The 22820-nt window shown below is 51.9% G+C and overlaps 1 protein-coding gene across 1 annotated transcript in view; it reads right to left on the bottom strand.

Annotated features, from left to right (window-relative positions):
* The window catches only part of LOC107114978 (membrane-spanning 4-domains subfamily A member 8-like), a 48223-nt gene extending 28779 nt beyond the window's left edge, over nucleotides 1-19444 (bottom strand). Inside the window, exons 1-4 of the mRNA XM_015416584.1 lie at nucleotides 19435-19444; nucleotides 18820-19055; nucleotides 14128-14256; nucleotides 2839-2895 (exon numbers count right to left, since the gene is read on the bottom strand). Of these exons, the coding sequence (XP_015272070.1) occupies nucleotides 2839-2895; nucleotides 14128-14256; nucleotides 18820-19055; nucleotides 19435-19444 (432 nt within the window). The remainder of the gene's footprint in view (nucleotides 1-2838; nucleotides 2896-14127; nucleotides 14257-18819; nucleotides 19056-19434) is intronic.
* Between the last annotated feature and the right edge of the window lie 3376 nt (nucleotides 19445-22820).

The raw sequence follows: 22820 nt of genomic DNA on the forward strand, positions 1-22820 counted from the left end.
AGAGGGTGTAACTCTGCCTCTACGTGTGCCCCAGGGAACAGCCCCTCAGAGAGGGACGTTGATAATTTCCATTAGGGTACCTCATAACCCATCACGGCCAGCTTTAATTAGCCATGATGGGCACGGATCAAGGCTGCAAGAGGTTGGGCAAACAGGTAAGAGTAATTTGTTAACCTCCTCTAGGCTGAGTGGACTAAAATAATCCAAAACTTGACAAGAAGGTGTGCATGAAGCCTCGAGTTCCCTTACTGTCTCAACTGTGGCAAGAAGGTTGCGGAGGAGCGACAAGACTTTATCTGCAAAATAGCTTGCAAAAGCCTCACAGCCAATCTCCAGTTCCTTAGCGTTTGGTCTGCCCCGTGGCAGAGTAGCAATAGACTGAATCGTTCTAAATAATTGGGCTGGGCTAGAGCTCACAGATGCAATTGTGGCCGTGTAGTATTCTCTTTTAGAGGCTTTGACTGCCATCTCATAGGATCTCATAAACATCCTATAGGATGCTCTTGTAGCTTCATCATGAGAATGCTGCCACTGTCTCTCTAGCCGTCTGAGCCCTCGCTTCATCAGCCGCAGCTCCTGTGTATACCATGGAGCAAGCCTAGAGCGAGGGTGCAGAGGTCGTCAGGGAGCAATCTTGTTGATGGCTGCCAAGAGTCGGCTGTGCCAATCCTCAACAAGGTCATCTAACGAGCCACCAGGGGGCATCGGATCCCGCAGGGCCATCTGAAGCTGCATGGGGTTCATTTGGCTCTGAGGGCAAGCTAAAATACGTTCGCCGCCCATACAGGATTGGGGTGGAACATTCACGCAGGCCTTCAGGGCATAGTGGTCCAACCATGGAACTGCCATAGCAGTGATTCGGTCCACTGTGACCCCCGCCACATAGATCAGATAAAGCATGTGCCCCACGCAGTGAGTGGGAGCCATTACATATTGGGAGAGTCCTAGAACCACCATGGATGACACCAGGTCCATTGCCTGTGTGGAAGCTGCATCATCGGCACGGACATTGAAATCGCCCAGGGCTATCAATCTAGGGTGCTCCAAAGCCCAGGCTGATATGGCCTCCAAAATGGATGACAGGCTATTTCTTGGTGCGTTGGGCAGACAGTACACCAACCAAATAGCCAAACTCTCCCTGGCTTCCCACACAAAGCCGGTGCTCTCTATGCCTGAGAGCCTTGGTGGCAGGAGATCCCTGAAGGTGTAAGCCCAGGGCCAGCTCACCTGCTAGACAAACTAGGCATTAGCCTAGAGCGCCGGGCCCTGGATGGGGCGGCGGGCCCCTGGATGGGACGGTGGGCCCTGGATGGGGCGTGTTCTGGCCCCGGCCATCCCCACCAGCCAGCAGGTGCCGGGAAGGACTGGCCCCCCCATGCCCTGGTCTGACTCCCTGCCAGCCTCCTCAGTAGCCCCCCCGGGGCTGGTCTCCTCGGGCATAGGGGGGGAAGAGCCTCCCCTGAAGAGCCAGTTCAGCAGACCCCCGGTGAGACGACAACGACTGGTCCACCGCCGGCAGCCCCAATCCACCCGGCTGCCCTCCCCCACCAACGCGCCACCCCTCCGCCCGCCCTGCTCTCCACCTCCTGGCCCGCCTTGACCCTGGACATCAGGTGCCATGGGGAAGGGAGCAGTGCGCATGGTTGCCCAGGCCTGTTGATCGGCCGTTGGGGGAGGAGGAGGAGGATCCAGTTGCACGGAGTTATGCTGGCCTCGTTTCCTTTGGTCAGGATGCCTTCGGGGCTCTGGGGAGAGGCTGGAGTGCTTCTTTGCCCACTTTGGAGGTGACCCCACTGGTGGCCAGTGGCGGCTCCCCTGGCGTGGCTTTTGGGGTAGGGAAGGTGGAGTGGGGGGAAGCCTGGCGCCACTCAGGGAGCATGCCCACCCCACCCCCCCAGCCTCTCTGGACCCAGGTAAGGACAGTCCCAGTGGCTCCCTACGAGCCGCCTGGATGGGCACTTGGGCTGGCCCCCCGCCAGCAGAGGCACGGCATCCCCGGGCTGCAGCGGATTGGGGACTTCCTTCTCTCCAGGCCCCGCCTGGAGGTTGGCAACCCCATAATTGGGCATGCGTGGGGGGCACCAGAAGGTGGCTTACCTAGGGCACAAAAAAACCTTGGCCCGGCCCAGTGTAAGCCTCCCAAATGAACATAGCCACTCCTTCCCCCCTCCCCTTAGTCCGGGATTGATGAAGGACCGAGAACCCGGGAGGAGCCAGCTGGGAGAGAGCTACCGTCTCCCCATCTCATACCCAGGTCTCGGTCATGCACACCAGGTCCATGTCCTGCTCTGACAGGAAGTCATAAAGGACCATGGTCTTATTATTTATGGACCTGGAATTGCACAACACCAATGTCGGAGAGGGATCGCTAATCCTAGCCCCACTACCTACTACCTTTCAGGAAGGGATGCAGGCTGGAAGGGGACCGAGCTCTTCTGCTTCTCCATCCCCTTCCATTCATGCTTGGAACCACCCCTATACTTTCCCCTCCCCAGGAACCCTGGTATCCCCTGCCCAGCCATCGCCAGTTAATGGTCTTCACTAAGCCACAGACTACTAATAGGCTGTCTGGCAGTTGGGATGTTCTCCCAGTACTGGTAGTCCTAGGCAATCTCAACAGTCCTGATCTATCCTAACAGATAATTTTAAATTTCAGATAATCTAACAATTTGGTACAACAATATTCTAATTCACCTGGCCATTTTACATAGACTGTCTTCATGGGTCCTTGTGGATTAAAAGATAGGGTAGAAGTCAAATAAACACACACTAAGGAAATTTGCTTGTTGACTGCAGTTTTATAAAGGAGGGTAAATGTTGTATAAATATATCTCTTACCTTGTGGGTGAATAGTTGTTTCTCAAGTACCACTGAAAGGAGTCCAGAAAAAATGAACTGTCCAATAGAAAAAAATGTATTAGATTGATGTCGATTTAAAAATATTTTTTAAAATCTCTATTTAGAAAAATTAGGTGCTCTATGAGTGATGTCAGATAATAGTGTATTTTCTTCCTTTAAGGCCAACTAGTATCCTTTATGAAAAAGTAGTGGGTTTGCTATCTGATTACATGATGCATCTATCTCTGTGGCATGTCTGGTGGACTTATGGGGAAATAATGTTAATATTTTTAGTGGTTGCAAATGTTTCCTTCATGGAACCTAATTATCAGGAGATGGTCTCCCAATAGCACTCTTTTGCTAGAGGGCGTCTCAGAGCTTGGAGGAGTTGTCAGCTAGGGATGGGCACAGACACGAACCCCGAGCCAAAATCTGGGCCGAACACTGCCTTTTGGGGGGCTCGGATGGACCGGCTCCAAGGTCACATATCTGGACGTTCAAGCACCCAATCTTCCCATGTTCAGCTCGGAAGCGTTTGGGTACTTTCACCAGAGAAACCCCACCACCTCCATTTTGCGCAGAAAAGCGGGTGTGGTTGGGATTTTTTGGCCGTCAAGGGACCAATGCTGGGCACCCAGGGTTGACAGGCATCTCCAGTTTCCAATCAGAGACATCCATCCTTCTCCCTCAGAATGGGAAGGTTGTGTGTGTATATTCCCAGGCGGTGCATGACCACCCTTTATTTTGCGTTGGGGGCTCTTGCAGTGTAGTGCTCCTTTTACACACAGAAAAAATCTCGTGGTGTGCCTGGTGTGGGGAAAAAAATTACTAGGGTCGCTTGGTGGGTGAGTGGAGAAACCAGCTGGATCTCCTGGCGTCAATTCCAATCACCTGATGAAAAACATCCTCCCCTTCCCTTTTCTCACCATTTCCCCCCGTTTTCCCCCTTTCTGCGTTTCTCTGCTGCAATGCCTGGTTGCTGCCTGCTTTTTCTCTCTTCCCTGTGAGGGGTGGGAAACTGGGCTTGAATTCTTTTGCTTTCACAACACATTTTTGATTTGACTCCGGGGTTGCCTGTTTCCTTGGCAAGTCAAGCAGCGGAGTCACCCACCCCTTCTATAGGTTCTGCAAGCGGCTGTTTTCTCTGCCCGCTGACGGTGGGGTTTGACTATTCTGCTCATCCCAAAAGGAAACCTGCTCTCCCCTGGCCATTTAGTGACCAACCATCCAGCCACTCTCAGAGGGAAATTGGCGACTGCCCTTAGGCTATGGGTCTTTTCCTCTTTCTGCACCCTGCCTTCCTGGTTTGGTGAAGTCTCTCACCCCAGAGTTCTCTCCCCCGCCTTTGCCCCCCAGCAACCAAGTCTCAAACCACCTTCTGCAGCGGGGAGCTGGCACTGGCAAAGTCCCCTGGGCACAGGCGGTGGGTCCTCTCCCCTTTCGGCACCCTGCCTCCCTGGGTCGCTGAAGTCAATCACCTCAGAGTTCCTTCTCCTCCACCCCCTTCGCTCCTTGGCGACCAAGTCTCAAACCACCTAGTGGGGTGGGGAGGTGGCACTGGCAAAGTCCTCTGGGCACAGGCTGTGAGTCTTTTCCCCTTTCTGCACCCCGCCTCCCTGGGTTGGTGAAGTCCCTCCCCTCAGAGTTCCTTCTCTCTCCCCCCCACCTTGCCCCTCAGCGACCAAGTCTCAAACCACCTTCTGGGGCGGGGAGGTGGCACCGGCAAAGTCCCCTGGGCACAGATTGTGGGTCTTCTCCCCTTTCGGCACCCTGCCACCCTGAGTGGCTGAAGTCCCTCGCCTCAGAGTTCCTTCTCTCTCTCATCCCCCCTTCGCCTCTTGGCAACCAAGTCTCCAACTATCTTCTGGGGCAAGGAGGTGGCACTGGCAAAGTCTCCTGGGCACAGGCCATGGGTCTTCTCCCCTTTTTGCACCTTGCCTCTCTGGGTTCCTGAAGTCCCTCACCTCAGAGTTCATTCTCTCTCTTCCCCCCTTCACCCCTCGGCGACCAAGTCTCAACCACCTTCTGGGGGGGGGCTGGCACTGGCAAAGTCCCCTGGGCACAGGCGTGTGCATGCAACACTTAAATAAACTTTTGTTGGTCTTAAAGGTGCCACTGGACTCGACATTCATTCTACTGCTTCATACCAATACAGCTGACCAACTGGAACTATCTTCAGAGATTATACAGAAGGACTTGTAAATCAGAGGATGGGACTCCCAGCCCAGGCAGGCCAGAGTTTCCCTTTTATTCTGTAGATTAACTACTGAGAGAACGACCAATGCCTTAGGCTATGTTATATTAAACAGACAAGCCACACCAAGCAATTGCTACAATACTGGTATGCTAAACTAATGGAATATGTGCAATAGAAGTTAAGAGCAATACTAACCGGCATTTCCACCAGAGCTCCTAGTGATTCTGTTGCCACCCACCAGTCATAATTGTACTAACCAACAATGCCCTCACAACACACTTGACAAATTGAGATAGACTGGAATATTGTGACATTCATCCCACACTCTTCCAGAGGGAACACACAACTGAGCTGCAAAAAACAATCCAGAGCTGTGTTTGTACTCTTCCCTTGCCGCCACTGGAGTCACCCGTGCTGCAGGAAAGCTGCAACTGACACCAGCCCAAAGGCTGCCCCCAGATGGGTTCAAATTCCATGGCAACTCAAACACAGCCACCAGCAACCTGAAAACCCTTTTGACTGGAGAGAAAGACAGCGCTGAATAGGGAAGTATGCTTTGCCAAGTCTGTCCAGAAAGCCAGCTGCATAGGCCAGTACTTAGAAGCATGTGGAATCCATAAACGGCCATTCTGCCTATATTACCTTATTTATTTATTTATATTATTTCTAGCCCGCCCTCCCCTGCACAGCAACGCCCAGGGCATGTTACAATAATGCATATAAAACAATAAGATTAATTAAATATTGTAATGTATTGAAATGATTACATGAATCACCTCATAGGACTCCCGTGTTAAGCTTCGAGCCAGACCAGGGCTCCTCTGAGCGAACTTCCTATTGGTCGCTTCGTAACAGCGACCAATCAGAACGATACCATTCCCTAGGAGGGAAAGACTCCCATTGGTCTTTATTCTAGCAATCTCATTGGTTGTTATTTGTAAATAGGCGTGGCTACATTAGCCCGGTTATGTTTAAAAGGAGCATAAGCTCCCACTGTTTTCTGTTCTGGTTTCTTACTGAGTTAGTGCTTGCTCGTTACTTCCAATAAAGCTGAATCACTTGCTGAATCACTGTACGAGTCCTTTGTTAGCGCGATCTAACAATTGGCGACGAGGATGGGATGTTAGAGCAGGTAGGCAGCCCTGCGGACATCCACACTTCGGACTCGGAAGAAAGCGGGCAGAGCACAGCAGCCGATCCGGCGGAGGCGCCACCAGCTCCGGTGCCCAAGTCTCCCCCGATGGCTGGAAGCCAGAAGTTCGAGTGCTTCGAACCCTCCTCAGAAGACTGGGACTCCTACCTGTCCAGGTTCGAGTTCCATCTGGAGACCCACGACATCACCGATGAGGCGAAGAAACGAGCATGCCTCCTGAGTTCCTGCGGGAAGGGGACCTTCGACATAGCCAGGTCGTTGGTGGCCCCAACTGATATAAAGACTGTCACCTACGCTGACATCACGGAGAAGCTTAAGGCTCACTATTCTCCACAACCGTCGGAGATCGCCTGCCGGCACGCTTTTTACAAGCGGAACCAGGCCGGAGGCGAGACCATCGCAGATTTCGTGGCGGCCCTTCGCAAAGCCGCACGGCCATGTAATTTCCACAACGTGGAGGAAGCCCTCAGAGACCGTCTCGTCTGCGGTCTCAAAGATGAAAGGCTGCAACAGAGGCTGTTCGCCCGCACCACCCTGACCTGGGCAGTGGCCTACGAAGAGGCCGTGGCCGCGGAAGCAGCGGAGAAGTCCACGAAGGAGGTCCGCCAGCGGGTGGCAGAGCCCAGTATACACGCTCAACGAGACAGCGAGGGCGAAGACGCGGATGATGACGTCAACGCGGTTCGAGGCAAGCGGACCCCAGCGAAGACTACCAACGTCAAGCCTTGCTCCGGTTGTGGCGGGAAGCACCAGCGCGGCTCCTGTTGGGCTCGTGATGTCGACTGCAGAGCGTGTGGGCGGCGTGGTCATCTGGCCAGAGTCTGCAGATCAGCGAAGAAGGATCCCTCAACTAACAACCGGTCAGCGCAGAGGGGCACTCCAGTCAGCACCCAAGGCAAGACCCGTTCCTCAGCATCGGAAGCAAGCTGCCAGTTGACGGCGACCTTGTCGAGCGCATCGGCCGTAAATCGCACCAGCAGCCAGGGCAAGATCACCGTGACTCCACTCCTCGACGGCCGACCCTGTACAATGGAGGTGGACTCAGGATCGTCCGTGACGGTGATTTCTGCCGCGTCCTGGCGCCAGTTGTTCCCGAACCGAAGCCGGCGGCGGCTCCAGCCTGCGGGAACCAGAGTGTCCGACTTCCAGGGCAACCGAATTCCCTTGGCCGGACGGGACTCTGTTACTGTTGAGTATAAGGGGAAATGTGTTAAACTGTCATTCCTGATTGCAGAGGGAGACCGGGTTAACCTGCTAGGGTTAGATTGGTTTGAGCCATTGGGCATCGGTATTTCTGGGATTAACAGGATGTCTGAAAATAAATGGGGCATGCTGTACGACCTGTTCCCTGATGTATTTGCCGAAGGGTTGGGAAGGTACAAGGGCCCCCCGGTTGCGTTTGACTTAGATCCGTCAGTCAAACCTATTAGGTTGAAGTATCGGAAAGTACCTGTGTCTCTCAAACATAAGGTGGAAAAAGAGATTGACAAACTAGTTGAGCAAGGGGTTTTAGAGCCAGTACCATACAGCAAATGGGAGACCCCGATCGTAACCCCTGTCAAATCAGATGGGTCCATACGACTATGCGCCGATTACAAATGTACGATTAACAAGGCGCTGCAGCAACATTCGTACCCGGTCCCGGTAATAAGCCACATTTTGGCTTCCCTGGGGGGTGGCAAGATTTTCGCCAAATTTGACCTGGCCCAGGCATACCAGCAGTTGCCTGTCACCCCGGAGGCTGCCGAGGCCCAAACAATTGTAACCCACCAAGGGGCTTTTAAAGTGAACAGGCTGCAATTCGGGGTCAACGTAGCACCTGGGATTTTTCAGGGCCTCATGGAACGTCTACTAAGGGGGGTACCTGGCACAGTGCCCTATTTTGACGACGTGCTGATTGCGGGCGGGTCTGAACAGGAACTACTGGACCGGGTTAAAGAGGTCCTCAGGCGTTTTCAAAATGCCGGCCTCAGAGTTAAGCGCTCAAAATGCACGCTCGGGGTGGAAAGTGTGGACTTCCTGGGGTTTCGCATTGACGCAGAGGGAGTCCACCCCACGGATGAGAAGGTATCTGCAATCCAAAACGCCCCCAGGCCGGTGAGTAAGAAGGAGCTCCAATCCTTTTTAGGACTCCTGAATTTTTATCATGCGTTTTTACCGCATAAGGCATCAGTGGCGGCCCCTTTGCACGCGCTTTTGCACAAGGAGGCAAAATGGAAGTGGGGGCAGGCCGAGGAAAAGGCTTTTGTGGGAGTCAAGGAGCTGCTGACATCTAATGCCGTACTCACGCATTATGATGAACACAAGCTCCTGGTGTTAGCTGCTGACGCTTCACCGTTTGGAGTAGGCGCAGTTTTAAGCCATCTGATGCCTGATGGGAGCGAAGCGCCTATCGCTTTTTATTCTAGATCACTATCTGCGGCAGAGCGGAACTATGCCCAGATAGACAAGGAGGGTCTGGCGTTGGTAGCGGCTGTCAAAAAGTTCCATGATTTTATTTTTGGCAGACGATTTTTGCTGGTCACTGACCACAAGCCGCTACTGGGGATTTTTGCGCCCGATAAGCAATTGCCAAACATCATGTCCCCACGCATGCTTAGATGGGCGATATTTTTGCAGGCTTATGATTTTGACTTAGAGCACCGGCCTGGGAAAGCGATTGGGCATGCGGATGCCCTCAGCCGGTGCCCGGTGCCGGACATTGGCGCAGACCCTGCCCCCGCCTGTGAGGTCTTGGCAATTGAGGAGCTTCCTCGACCCCCGGTATCATCCAGGGACATTGCAGCACACACGGCCAAGGATAGCGTGCTGTCCCGAGTATTAAACTGGGTTTGGAGGGGGTGGCCGGTTGGAAGCGTTGAACCGGAGTTCGGCCCTTACAAAAGCCGTCAAAATGAACTATCCATTTCTAAGGGCTGTGTATTATGGGGGAACAGGGTGGTGGTTCCTGACAAACTCAGGACGAGAGTGTTAGAGTCGCTGCACGAGGGTCACCCCGGTATGGTACACACCAAAGCGTTGGCCAGAGGGTATGTCTGGTGGCCGGGGCTGGACAAAGAGATCGAAGAATGGGTACGAGGGTGTCCCAAATGCCAGCAAGTCAGACCCGATCCCCCACAAGCTACACCCCAAGGCTGGGAGTCATCTGGTAAACCCTGGGCCAGATTGCATATAGATTTTGCTGGCCCTCTCCAAGGGCAAATGTTCCTAATTGTGGTGGACGCTATGTCCAAATGGCTGGAGGTCGTGCATATGAAATCGACCACATCACTTGCTGTGATCCATGCGCTCCGCCGACTTTTTGCCACCCACGGGTTGCCTGACGTCATCGTCAGTGACAACGGGCCTCAATTTGTGTCTGAGGAATTTAGGCTCTTCCTCACGAGTAATGGCATACGCCAAATGACTTCGGCCCCTTTCCATCCGGCATCTAATGGCCAAGCCGAACGGATGGTCAGGACGGCCAAAGAGGCCCTGGGTAAAATGGACGAAGGGGACTGGAGCCAGAGGCTGGGCTCCTTTCTTTTGCTGCAGCACACCACCCCCTGTAGTGCTACAGGCCGTAGTCCGGCCGAATTGTTAATGGGGCGGAGACTCACGACCCGTTTGAACCGAATGCACCCAGACCTCACTGAAGAGCAATCCGAGCGTACCACGGCGCAACCGAAGGTGCGCATGTTTGAAAAAGGGGACAAGGTTTTCGCACGAAATTATGCAAACGGGCACTTGTGGCTTCCTGGGGTTATATCCGACTCTGTGGGTACTCGAATGTATGTGGTGCAGTTAGCTGACGGTCGAATATGGCGGCGCCACATAGATCAGTTAAGGAGACGTTGGGCTAGGGACAGCGCTGACTCTCCGACGGCTGAATCCCCTGATGTCGAGTGGACACCCCCAGAGCAGGCGGTGAGTACCGAAAGGCCCGGTACTGTCCCCGAGTCAGGGCAGAACCCTGTGTGCGGGGCTGAAATCCCAGTCGAGTCTGTGCCTGATCCAGGCTGTAGTGAACCCTACTCTGACCCACAACCTTGTCTGCCCGTGGAGCCTGCACCGCTCCGCAGGTCCCAGCGTTCGCGGCAAATGCCGACTTATCTGAAGGACTATGAGTGTAAATACTGTTGGAATAACTGATGTACAAAGGTTGATTGCATGTATGTAAATAATAAAACAATTGGGATGATGGCTTAACTTAGGGGGGAGGAATTGTAATGTATTGAAATGATTACATGAAGCACCTCATAGGACTCCCATGTTAAGCTTCGAGCCAGACCAGGGCTCCTCTGAGCGAACTTCCTATTGGTCGCTTCGTAACAGCGACCAATCAGAACGATACCATTCCCTAGGAGGGAAAGACTCCCATTGGTCTTTATTCTAGCAATCTCATTGGTTGTTATTTGTAAATAGGCGTGGCTACATTAGCCCGGTTATGTTTAAATAGAGCATAAGCTCCCACTGTTTTCTGTTCTGGTTTCTTACTGAGTTAGTGCTTGTTCGTTACTTCTAAATAAAGCTGAATCACTTGCTGAATCACTCTAAGAGTCCTTTGTTAGCGCGATCTAACAAGTTAGTCAACAGTAGTCAGTCAGTGGCCTATTTCCCCATGACTCAAGCAGCCAATCTTTCACCCCCACAACCTGGGTCTTACGTGTGGGGACATGAGGGCCCCCCGAAGGGGTCATGGTCATGGGCATGGGCAGGTGGGAACACAGGCTACACTGACCACAGGTGGTGGGATATGACTGTGTTCTCCCACACCGGTGCCCACCTGCTCGGGCACTTCGTCAGCAGCCTGAATGTCAGTTTCCCCTGCAGCATCCACGGGGTTGGTCTTGGTCACCAGATGATAGCCCTCCCTGGTTCCAGGTGGGCTGTGGGGGCAAAGTACACATGAGAGGGAGGAGACCGCCATCGCTAGTGGCAAGGGTGGTGACGATGGCCAAAGCGTGTCATCCTGTTCCGTGCCCAGAGACTCTTGGCTGCGATTGCCTGCCTGTCCCTCAACTGCCGGTACACACCCCCCTCCATCAGTCCAGGATCTGAATCCAGGAAACAGTTATGTCTGAAAAGTGCCCCGCTGATGGACATGGGGGCACAGATGCAGTCTGCTGCGTGGAAGTACTTCCGCATCCCACCCAGTGATCCCTTTGTGGTGGAGTGCCAGGTGTGCAGGGTACATGTTCATCGGGGGAGAGATCTGCGTAACTTAACCACTAGCCCTACCACCTGCTCCCTTGAGCTGTGCCCTTCATGGCTAATTAAAGCTGGCCACAAGGGGTTTTGAGGTGCCTTGCGGGAGATCATCAACAAGTCCCTCTCGGAGGGACTGTTCCCCAAGGAAGCAGTGGTCCATCCTCTCCTTGAAAAGCCATCTTTAGACCCAGCCAAATTGGCCAACTACTGGCCAATCTCTAACTATTTGGGCAAGATGATAGAGAGGGCAGTGGCGGTTCAGGTACAGGGCTTTTTGGATGACACTTCCATTTTAGATCCCTTCCAGTCCAGCTTTTGCCCAGGCCATGGGACGGAGATGGCACTGGTAGCCCTCATGGATGACCTCCAGAGGCACCTGGATCGAGGCAGATCAGTGGTGCTGTTGTTGTTAGACCTGTCAGCAGCATTCGACATGGTCGACCATCAGCTACTGATCCACCGCCTCACCGACACTGGAATTCAGGGCCTGGCCTTGCAGTGGCTTGCCTCCTTTCTCCAAGGTCAGGGACAAAGGGTGACGCTAGGGGAACAGCTATCCCAGAGGCACCCACAAGCACTACAACACAATAAACAAATTCCTTCAAATCATTAGAAAATCCTTTGTGACACCAGGGATCCATCAGAAGCTTAGCAGCGTATTTGAGCCTGAATACTTGAGATCAGCGTCCTAGTTAAACATAATATCTTTCCTGATTTTTTGTAAAGCACTTTATGAGCATGAGAGCTTTTGTACTACTCTGTAGAATATTTCCTGAGGAAGATCCAATGTTGAAACGTTGTTATGTAATCCGGAGACAACATTGATGTATTTTTACACAAAGGATTTTCTTATGATTTGAAGGAATTTGTGCATTGTGTTGTAGTGCTTGTTGACAATAATATACAGAAAATATTTTCTTTGCAAGTCTTGTTGACTGCCTGATTTGTGGGTCAGACTCTTTTGTGGGTCAGACTCATTTGCTCTTTGGTACCAGGGTTGCCAGCCTCCAGGAGGGGCCTGGGGATCTCCCGCTTTTGCAGCTGATCTCCAGCTGACAGAGATCAGCTCCCCTGGAGAAAATGGCTGCTCTGTGGCCTTGTACCTTGCTGAGGCCTCTCCCCTCCCCTCCCCAAACCCCGCCCTCTCCCGGCTCCACCTCCAACGTCTCCAGGCATTTTCCATCCCAGACCTGGCAACCCTACTTGGTACCCAGCAGTTGGATGAATGGGATCTGCTCATCTGAGGCCAGGTGACAGTTGAGAGACCCTTCCCAGTGGCAGCAGAGGTGATGGGAGAAACCTCACGCTTCCTGTGGTCCCAGCTGCGGCTTGCTGCTGCCTCTTCTACTCACGCTTGTCATCTTTCCTTCTGCAGTGTAACTGAGTGTGCACGAAGTCTGTGAGGGGCGGGGCCAGGTGAAGATGACAGGACCATCAGGTCAATGAACAGGACTTAGCTCTCTCTTTCTCAAGGTTTTGGTCACACGAGAATGTGATGGGAGAGTGGGACTGAGCTGGATTCAACATCATGAGAGAGATTTCGAGTCCTTAAGGCTCAGGGCCAGTGAAGGCTGCCTTCACACACAAGGACAGGAAAAGCCACCCCCACCTCCCCCACCCCCATGCAAGCAACAGCTACCAGGACTAAGGTGCACAGGGACAGCCTTCGCATGCCCCTCCCCCAGCAGCTGAGCCATGGGGCTGAGGCTTTTCTTTAAAGCCCCGTTTAAGAGCTGAAGGGGGCACCAAGTACGGTTTCCAGCCGTAGGTGGCAACCTTGTGGGAGCATTGGGGGTGGGGCAATTTCTTCCGTTGTGCTGACATGACATAGGGTTGCCAAGTCTTACCTGCTGCTGGAGCGGGGGGCTCCTGGCTTGCTTCTGGAGTGAGCGAGTGCGAAGCGCAAGTGCGCCACAACCCCGTCACCCGGAAGTGACGCGACCACGCCAGGCACGCTGGGGGCAGGGCCATGACCATCCGAGGGAAAACCATAGAGTTTTTCCTCGGATGACCGTGGCCCCGCCCCCAGCATGCCCAGTGCGGTCACGTCACTTCCGGGTGACGTGCAGGTCGCGTACTTTGGGGGTGGGGTTCCCCCGGGGCCCGATCCACTGGCGGTGAGGAACAGGCCCCCCAGGGGAACTTGGCAAGCCTAACATGACACCACTTTTGGTAGAAAGCCAGAAATGACATCTTCACATCAGGGCAATACTCTAGGATTTACCCAAAGTTCTGTCGTTAAGTCTTTGCACCAGAAAGAATGCTGTGCATTGGCACGAAGCCAAAGATCCCCCCCATTCCCCCCCCCAGCCTGTTGGCACGATGGCAAGGACAGGGAGGCCTGGGCTAGGAAGTCTCTCCCCCCCCCCCCATGTTAAACTCTGTCCACTTTCTGGGTGGGCTTCAGGCAGAGGTTTCATTTGCCTGCAGCTCACATGCCGCTTCCCCTTCATGTTGGACCAAAGAAGGTTTTTCTTTGTTCCACCTTACAAGGGAAATCCCAGGGGCCTTGCTCAGAAAGAATTGGGTGGAAAATCCCGACTAGAGCAGGGGCCTTCTGTGTGCCACCCAGGGTAAAACCCCTGCGTGAACAGCCAATGTCTCTTTCCTTGCCCTCGTTCTTTGTGTGCAGAAAATCAATAGCCGAGCAAAACTTTGTATGTGGATTGCTAAATTAAGATACTCAGATTAAACACCACCAACATTTAAAACTCACTGGCTCTCAAAACCAAACAAAAGTGCTACTTACAAATATTCCACCCCAGAATGGATATCCTCCAAAGACAGTCAAAGGGAAATAATCTATATCCCAGCCGCAAAAAATCGTCATGACACCCCCAAAGCCAACATGTATCAATCCAATTATGATCTGGATTGCCTGTGGGGAACAATATGACAAGGAAGGTAAGAAAGTCCCCTGAGGCCTACTTTATAGATGACAAGTAGGGTATCCACAGAGGCTTGCAAGAGAGAGCAAATCCTACTGGCTCCTCCACTGACAGCTCCTGCCCCCATATGCTCTGCAGATTGCTAGCCAGGTGATCAGCCTCATGAGCTGGCCAATGGCATCTTTTGTTTGGGCCTGGTTTGGGGGAAGACCTGCTTATAGCCCTAAGCCACTACACTCCAGGTGATGGGGAGGGCATGTGGAGCTGAAAGTGTGCACTTTAAGCCCCAAGCCACACTACCAACCGGCTTAGATTAGCTCTTTCCCCCAGTATTTCCATCATTGCCTCTTCCATCTCAGTGATGCCTCCACTCACCCTGGAAGTCCCTGTCCCCCACAACAGCTCCATCTACCCCCCCACCTCCACATTGCCTCCAGCTCCATCCCCCATGGTCCCCTAAGCCTCCACATCCATCACCCTTCCCCTGGTGACTCCCCCCCCACCTTAACTTTATGGCCCAAGATATCGCTTGTCTGGATTTTGGGTGTCTTTAACCACCAGTTTTTATTTTTAAAACTTTTCAGATTTTTCTTCAAACATAGGAATTCCCCAAAGTTCGCAGAAACATCTCCCCTATCCATGTCTGATCCCAGGGACCAAGTTCTAAATTAGGTACAATGAATTCATATCAGAATTTGAACCGTCTTTCTAATATTTTGTTGGCTTTATTTTCGAACCACTCTGTTGGGATACTTAAATGTGGTGACTGGAGCATTGAGTGGGCAAGGCAGATGTTTCCACAAACTTGAAAAGGGCCCAAGGTTTGCAGAAAAATGTGAAATCTAAAAAAACCCCCAACCATGGGGGGGGTTGTTAAGTTTTAAGTAATGAATTCCCTCAGTGGTTATTGCTAGGCAACCACCGTGTTCCAAGGCTTGGTTCTGTCACTAAAAGCAAAAGGGAGTCCATGGGGGGGGGGGCTTCCATGGCTTACCTCATTTCTCCGTGGCCGGGGACAGAGGGTGGCGCCGGGAGGGAAGGTGTCCTCCAGATACCCACAAATGTGTGGAGGCCCTCAGGGGGCACAGTATTTGACATCTGTATGCACCCCCTCGCCCAACTGGCATGGAGTTTTGGGCTTAGGTGTGTCACCAGTCACTGATGTCACCCCGCTGTATCTGTTATTGGATGGCCACCCGGATTCTGCCCCACAAAATCTGGCTGTGGGTTTACAGGCCGTGGTGGGGTGGATAAAAAAGAGCAGACTGAGGCTGAACACCAGCACAGTTCGTCAAGAGTTTGGGTGTGATTTTGGATGCCTCCTTGAATACGGAGGCCCGAGTCATGCATATTGCCAGGCTGGTGTTTTTCCATCTGCATCAGGCTTGGCAACTGGCCCCTTTCCTGTCCAGTACAGTAATCCACGTAATGGTCATAATTTAAATTCCAGTGCTGTGAATTGTCTAATTTGTATATTGTTTAAATTTAAATTGTAATGGCCAGTGGCTACACAATAAATTTTACTACTACTACTACTACTACTGATGTAATGGTCACCTCCAGGTTAGACTGCTGTGACTGACTCTAGGCTGGCCTGCTCTTGAGACTGAGCCAGAAACTCCAGCTGATTCAGGATGCGGTGGCACACGTCCTGGCGGGAATGTCCCAGATGGCCCAGATACAACCTGTGCTGTGCCAGCTACACGGGCTTCCAGTGGAGTACCAAGTCAAGTTCAAGGTTTTGGTGTTGACCTTTAAGGCCTTGAGCAGCCAGGGACCGACCTATCTGCAGGACCGTCTCCTCCAGTATGTCCTCAGGAGAGCACGACACTCCTTGGATAGCAACCTGCCGGTGAGCCCTGATACCACAGACATCCGGCTGTCCTCGACCAGGGCCGGGGCCTTTTCAGCCCTGGCCCCCACCTGGTGGAACTCTCTGCCAGTCACAGTCTTAAACACAGAAGCATTACAAAGCTGGTGTGGCCTCTCTGCCAGACACCACCAGGGCCCTGCAGGGCCTCATGCAATCCCACAGGGCCTGTAAGGCAGAGACATTCCGCCAGGCCTTTGGTTGGGGACAGTGACAGCTTCCGTCTTGGCTGGCACCCTCCTCCTCCTCCTCCTCCGAACGCCTTTCCCTTTAGATTGTTTTAAGATTGTTTTATTCCTCCTCCCCATACCCATGAGGTGGCCGCAGTCTGGAACTGGGAAGAAATTCTAATTTCACCACTTGATCTTTTTAGATTGCTAGATTAGCATTATTTATGTACTTATTTTATGTTTTAATGTTTTTACTGTGTGTTGTATATCGCCCAGGGATTGGGCAATTCATAAGTTTGATAATAAATAAAAATAAGGAGGGAGGGGGCAGAGCCCTTTCCCAGCTTATTTTGGCCTTTGAGGGCAGGCACCTTGGGGCCAAGCATGACTAGGGTTACCAGATCCAGGATGGGAAATTCCTAGAGATTTTGTGGTGCAGTCTGAGGAGGACAGGGTTTGGGGAGGGGAGGGGCCTTAGCTGAATATAATCCCATAGAATCCACCCTCCAAAACAGTTATTTTCTCCATGGGGACAGATCTCTATCCTCTGGAGTTCAGTTGTAATTCTGGGAAATCTCCAGGTCCCACCTGAAGATTGGCAACCCTGGGCCTGGAAGCAACCTCTTGGTGACTTGATATCATCTGACTTCCATGACTTCATGCCTGCTTGCTACTGTTCTACAGCAGCCACACTATGAAAGCCAGTGTGCGGTAGCAGTTAGTGCTTCAGAGCAGGGTCTGGGAGACCCAGGTTCAAACTCCCATGTTGCTGTGGAAGCTCACTAGGTGATTTTGAACCAGTCACATACTTTCAGCCTAACCTACCTCACAGGGCTGTTGTGTGGATAAAACAGAGAAGGGAAGAATATTTTAAGCCACTTTGGTCCCCACTGGAGAAAAGGGTGCCGTATAAATGAAGTAAATAAATAATAAATATAGCTGAAGATGGGAGGCGGATAAGAAGTCGGCTGGTGAATGGCCAAGAAGGAGAGAATGAGGCAGGGAAAGGGAAGAGGATATGGGGGCTGCCAGGAGAGCAGAAAGTGGAGGAGGAAGATACAGGGAAAAGTGAGGTGCCACCCCACAAGTTCTTCAGGGTACCCTGCCATGCAAGTGGGCCTGGCCTAGTGGACAGCTTCACTAGGGTCGCCACAACTCCAGTCCAGCCAGGGGATACCTTGATTTGCTGGGCTTCTTCCCAGCACCAGTCAGCTGGCCGGCAGGAGAAGCCCCACTCCCAAAACAGGGACATTGCACGGTGACATCCCTGCCATAATGGTGTCACACGTGAGTGATGTCGTCACGCCAGGGACGTTGCCATGTGACCAGTGGTCATTTCCTACAGGAGCAAAGCTCCGGAAGTAAAGAGCCCAGGGGGCGGGGACATGCAACAAGCCCCGCCCCCCTCTCCCAGCAGCCCCAGGCCACAAAGAGCAAGAAGCAGCCAGGTAAGTTGCAGAACCCCCCACCCCCATAGCAATCCAAAACAGTCCAGTGGAGCCTGAGCGGTGGGTGTTGCCTTCTGACACACTTCCGGTGATGCCAGGGGGCATGGCATATGCAAATAAGTTATGCTAATGAGGTATGCTAATGAGCTCCTGCACCTCTTTTTGTACAAAATGACCCCTGCATGTGACACTCTGGTTTAAGGGCAAAGAAGGCCAAACCTTAAACCAGCAGTGTGATGACATCATTTGCATGTGACACCATCACGTCGGGGATGTAGTGCTACAACATCCCTGCTTGGGAGCGGAGCCCCCGCTCCCGGATCACTTCCCCCCTGCTGGCGCCTCAAGGTTGCCTAGCAACCCTAAGCATCATACAACTGGGCCACAGTTTTCTTAGGCAGAGGTTGCCAGGCCAGGGGCGGGGGAGGAGAGGGAAGGCTGTAGACAGTGAGATTAGATAAAAGTAGGTTCACTGTTGGGTAGGAAGGAGATAGGGTTGCCAACTCCAGATTAGGAAATTCCCAGAGATTTGTGGGGTGGGGTCTGGGGAGGGTTTGAGGATGGGAGGACCTCAGAGGGGTATAATGCCATGGACTCCACCATCCAAAGCAGCCATTTCCTCCATGGGAACTAGGGTTGCCAACCTCATTGTAGGGATAGAGATCATCCAGAGTTACAACTGCTCTCCAGATGACAGAGATCAGTTCCCCTGGAGAAAATGGCTGCTTTGGAGGGTGGACTGTATGGCATTAAATCTTGCTGAGGCATCTCCCCTTCCCAAACCTCTGTCCTCCTCTGACTCCACCATAAAATCTCCAGGAATTTCCCAGCCTGGAGCTGGCAACCACAAGGAGAAATTGTGATTCCAGGAGATCTTGATGCCCCTGGAAGTTGGCAACCCTAGGATAGCAGGAAGCAGGAAAAAGGGAAAGGCTAGGGGAGCTTTCAGTAAAGAGAAAGAGGAAATGGTGGGGGATTGAGATTTCTTCAGCAAATTCTGTGGGTTCCCAAAAGCCATTGGAATCAGCATGATTTAGAACATGATCAGAAACAATGTGTACTTACGGACAATGACTTGGTCTCTGTTTTGATGAATTTCTCAAACCTGAACATTGGAGGCTTTTGCTGAAGCTGGTAGGGGTTTCCAAGTTGCCATCCTGCTAATTGTACCATTTCTCCTGGTTGGATAACAGTGCCAGCAGTTATTTGTCTTGCCTGGGCTAGACTGAGACCATTTGGGGGAATGATCACTCTTGTTCCGTTAGCCATTCTTTCTGGATCTGTTGTTATAACTAAACTGCCTGTGAAAATAAAAGAAAAACTCTCCCTCAGATTAAAACAAATACTAGAAATGTTCCCGTACAGACACACTTACTAAAATCTTAAATGGAGCCCTAAAATTTGGCTCCTTGTCAGAAGTTTGACTCATGGTGAGGGATGCGCACAGATAACATTTTTGTTATAATTTCAAATCTGGGAATTTTTGATGTGTGTGTGTGGGTGTTATAATTTCAAATCTGGGAATTTTTGGTGTGTGTGTGGGGTGTTATGTATTGAAAATGATGTTATGCTTGAGTTCTAAACAGGTTTGTAAATAAACCAATCAGAGCTGTGCAATGTTCTGGAGGGAAGCACTCTAATTGGACCTTATCTGTAAATAGTTATTGGTTGTTAGCTGACATGTGGGCATGGCCTCCCATGCCCAGACTGTTTAAAAGAGAGCCTGTTGCTTTATGTTTTTGTCTCATTTTGATTTCTTCTGAGTTCGTTAATAAAACTGATTCACTGTTCACTAGCTGTGTTGAGTCTCGTACTTAACAGTTGGTGATGAGGATGGGATTCTAGAGTGGGTAGGCAGCCGCGCTGAACCGATGCCAGAACGGCGGACGACTGAGAAGCCCCTGAAGGTCCCAGGGCAGAAGAACAAGACCCGGCTGATCAAGCGGCTGCAGCACTAGTAGCAGTGCTCGCACTCCAAACAGTGATGGCCGTCAACCCGCAGTTCGAAGCGTTTGAACCAGACCTCAAGGACTGGGACTCCTATCTGGCCAGGTTCTAGTTCCACCTCCAGGCGAACAAGGTCGATGATGAAGACCAACAGAAGGCGACGCTCCTCAGTTCCTGTGGAAGAGCAGTATTCAACGTCGCTCAGTCCCTGGTGGCGCCCGCTGAAATCAAGGACGTGTCCCTGGCTGACCTGAAGCTGAAGGGACATTTTGCGCCGCAACCATCGCAGATCGCTAGTCAGCACACGTTCTATAAACGGTCTCAGGCGGCCAATGAGACGATAGCTGAATACGTGTCGGCATTAAGGAAGGCTGTATGCCCGTGCAACTTCTCTGACCTGGAAGAAGCGCTCCTTGACCAGCTCGTCTGTGGCATGAAGGACGAGAAGCTGCAGCAGTGGCTGTTTGCCAGGCAAGCCCTCACCTATGCTGTGGCCTACTCAGAAGCGGTAGTCGCTGAGGCCATGGAGAAGGCAACACAAGAAGTGCATCAGAATCTGACCCCAAGCCAACAGGGGGCCAGCAAGTCAGTGCACCATGAATCAAGTGAGTCCGAAGGTGAGCGTGATGACGTCAACCACTCTCGAGCTCTGAGGGCCAAGCGGACCCCAGTGAAAACCACTCCAAGGCAGACCTGTGCCAGATGCGGCAGAGACCACGAGCGGGATCGCTGCTGGGCGAAGGACATCGTTTGCCGATCCTGTAACAAGCGGGACCATTTGGCCAAGGTCTGCAGGTCAAGAAAGAAGAGGACACCACCGTTGTCTCCTCGTGCACGTCCCCAGGTTCGCAACCAGGACAACGCAAGGTCTACAGATTGCCATCTGACCAACTGCTATTCCTGCCCATCGACCATCCTAAAGACCGGATCACGATCTAGGAAGAAGATCCACGTCACCGCCCTACTGAATGGCGTACCGTGTGAGATGGAGGTCGACTCGGGATCAGCCATAACAGTCATCTCATCAGAAACATTGCAGCATTTGTTCCCGCGTTGGAGTTGTCGGCGTTTGAAGCCGAGCAGCATTCACGTCTCCAATTTTCAGGGGAGACGCATTCCTGTGGCTGGGGAAGCCATGTTTGAGGTACAGTTTAAGAGGTTCTGAGAGTCACTGAGCCTCCTTGTTGCCGAGGGGCGCTGAGCCAGCCTTTTGGGGTTGGACTGGTTCGAGGCCCTCGGAATTACTATTAGTGGAATTAACCAGGTCAACACAAATAAATTGAATGCACTGTACACTGTATAGAGGAATGTTTAGAGGGCCGCCGGTAACCTTTGAGTTGGATCCTTCTGTAGTGCCTATACAGCTAAATTATCAGAAGGTGCCCCTTTCCATGAAACTACGTATTGAGGCCGAGTTAGACAAACTTGTGGCCCAAGGTGTGTTAGAACCGGTATCACATGAGAGATGGTAGACCCCTATTGTGACACCTATTAAGCCTGACGGGTCAGTGAGAATCTGTGCTGATTATAAGTGCACAATAAACAAGGCAACACTTATATCCCGTTCCAGTTATTAGCCATGTGCTAGTGTCTTTGGGAGAAGGTAAAGTCTTTGCCAAGTTAGATTTGTCTCAGGCTTACCAACGACTTCCTGTAGACCCCCAAGCCGCTATAGCACAAAGAATCGTCATGCACAGGGGTGCGTTTAAAGTGAACAAGTTGCAATTTGGGGTAAATGTTGCCCCAGGTATTTTCCAAGGCCTGATGGAGGGATTATTGAGGGACTTGCCTGGGGTAGTCCCGTATTCTGACGATGTGTTAATGGCTGGAAAAAATGAAGACGAACTGTCGGAACGCGTCAGGGCTGTGTTGGGCTGTTTCCAAGTGGCAGGGTTAAAAATAAAGAAATTGAAGTGCCACTTGGGAGTGCCCAAGGGGGAATTTTTGGGGTTCCTAATTGATGCATATGGTGTAAACCCTACAACAGGTAAGGTGCAGGCTATCCGAAACGCCCCAAGACCGGAGTCCAAGAAAGAACTACAGTCCTTCTTGGGCATCTTGAATTTTTACCACACATTCCTGCCACATAAGGCATCTATTGCAGAACCCTAACATAAGCTGCTTATTAAGGGGGCTAAGTGGGAGTGGGGCCCACAGCACGACCATGCTTTCATCTGACGCTGTACTGACGCACTATGATGAAGCTAAGCAGCTGGTGTTGGCTGTGGACACTTCTCCTTATGAAGTGGGGGCTGTGTTGAGCCATGTGATGGCTGACGGCAGAGAAGCGCCCATCGCGTATTACTCTTGGACGCTCACGCGGCCGAGAGGACTTATGCGCAAATAGACAAAGAGGGCTGACAGCTGGAGGGCCCTTTAAATTTTACAGTGGGGAGGGAGAGGGGTGGCTGTGGGTGCATGAAGCCCTGCTGGCTGGAAGCACTTAAAGGGTCCCGCTCTCCAAGCGGCAATACTGCTTGGAGATCAGGCGTAGGGCCCCACTGGCTGGAAGTGCTTAAAGCAGGGATGTCAAACATGCAGCCCGGAGGCCGATCAGGCCCCAGAGGAACTGGCTGTCTTCTGCTTCTTCTTCCAGTTCTGCTGCTGTTGCATCATCGTAGGTTTGCAGCCTACAGATACACACCTGAACAGCATACTCAAGACTGCAAAAGCACAGACATTTTGATGCAATAATTCAGAGCAAGAGGTGTCAGTTATCAGATACTGTTAAATAAAATATTGCAAGAGTGCTAATTTTTAAGCATGTTTTTATTTTACGTAAAAAAAACCCCTTTGTGTTTGTGTCCTTTATAAAGTTTATATCTCTGCTTCCTGGCATTACATTTTATAACACAGATGACCCAGCCCAACAAGGTCTCATTTATGTCAGATCTGGCCCTCATAACAAATGGGCTCAACACCCCTGGCTTAAAGGGTCCCTTTCAGTGCTTCCAGCTGGTGGGGACTGGCCCTGCATGCCTGAACTCCAAGTGGCATTGCTTGCAAAATTTAAATGACCCTCCACCAGATCCTCAGGCCCTTTAAATCTTGCAGGAGGTTAGGGAGAGGTGTGACCATGGGCGATTGTTCTTGGGGGTGGGGCTTGGAGCAGGATGTCT

Source organism: Gekko japonicus, unplaced genomic scaffold (assembly GCF_001447785.1).
Source record: "Gekko japonicus isolate JY-2015 unplaced genomic scaffold, Gekko_japonicus_V1.1 scaffold4038, whole genome shotgun sequence".
NCBI classification, from domain to species: domain Eukaryota; kingdom Metazoa; phylum Chordata; class Lepidosauria; order Squamata; family Gekkonidae; genus Gekko; species Gekko japonicus.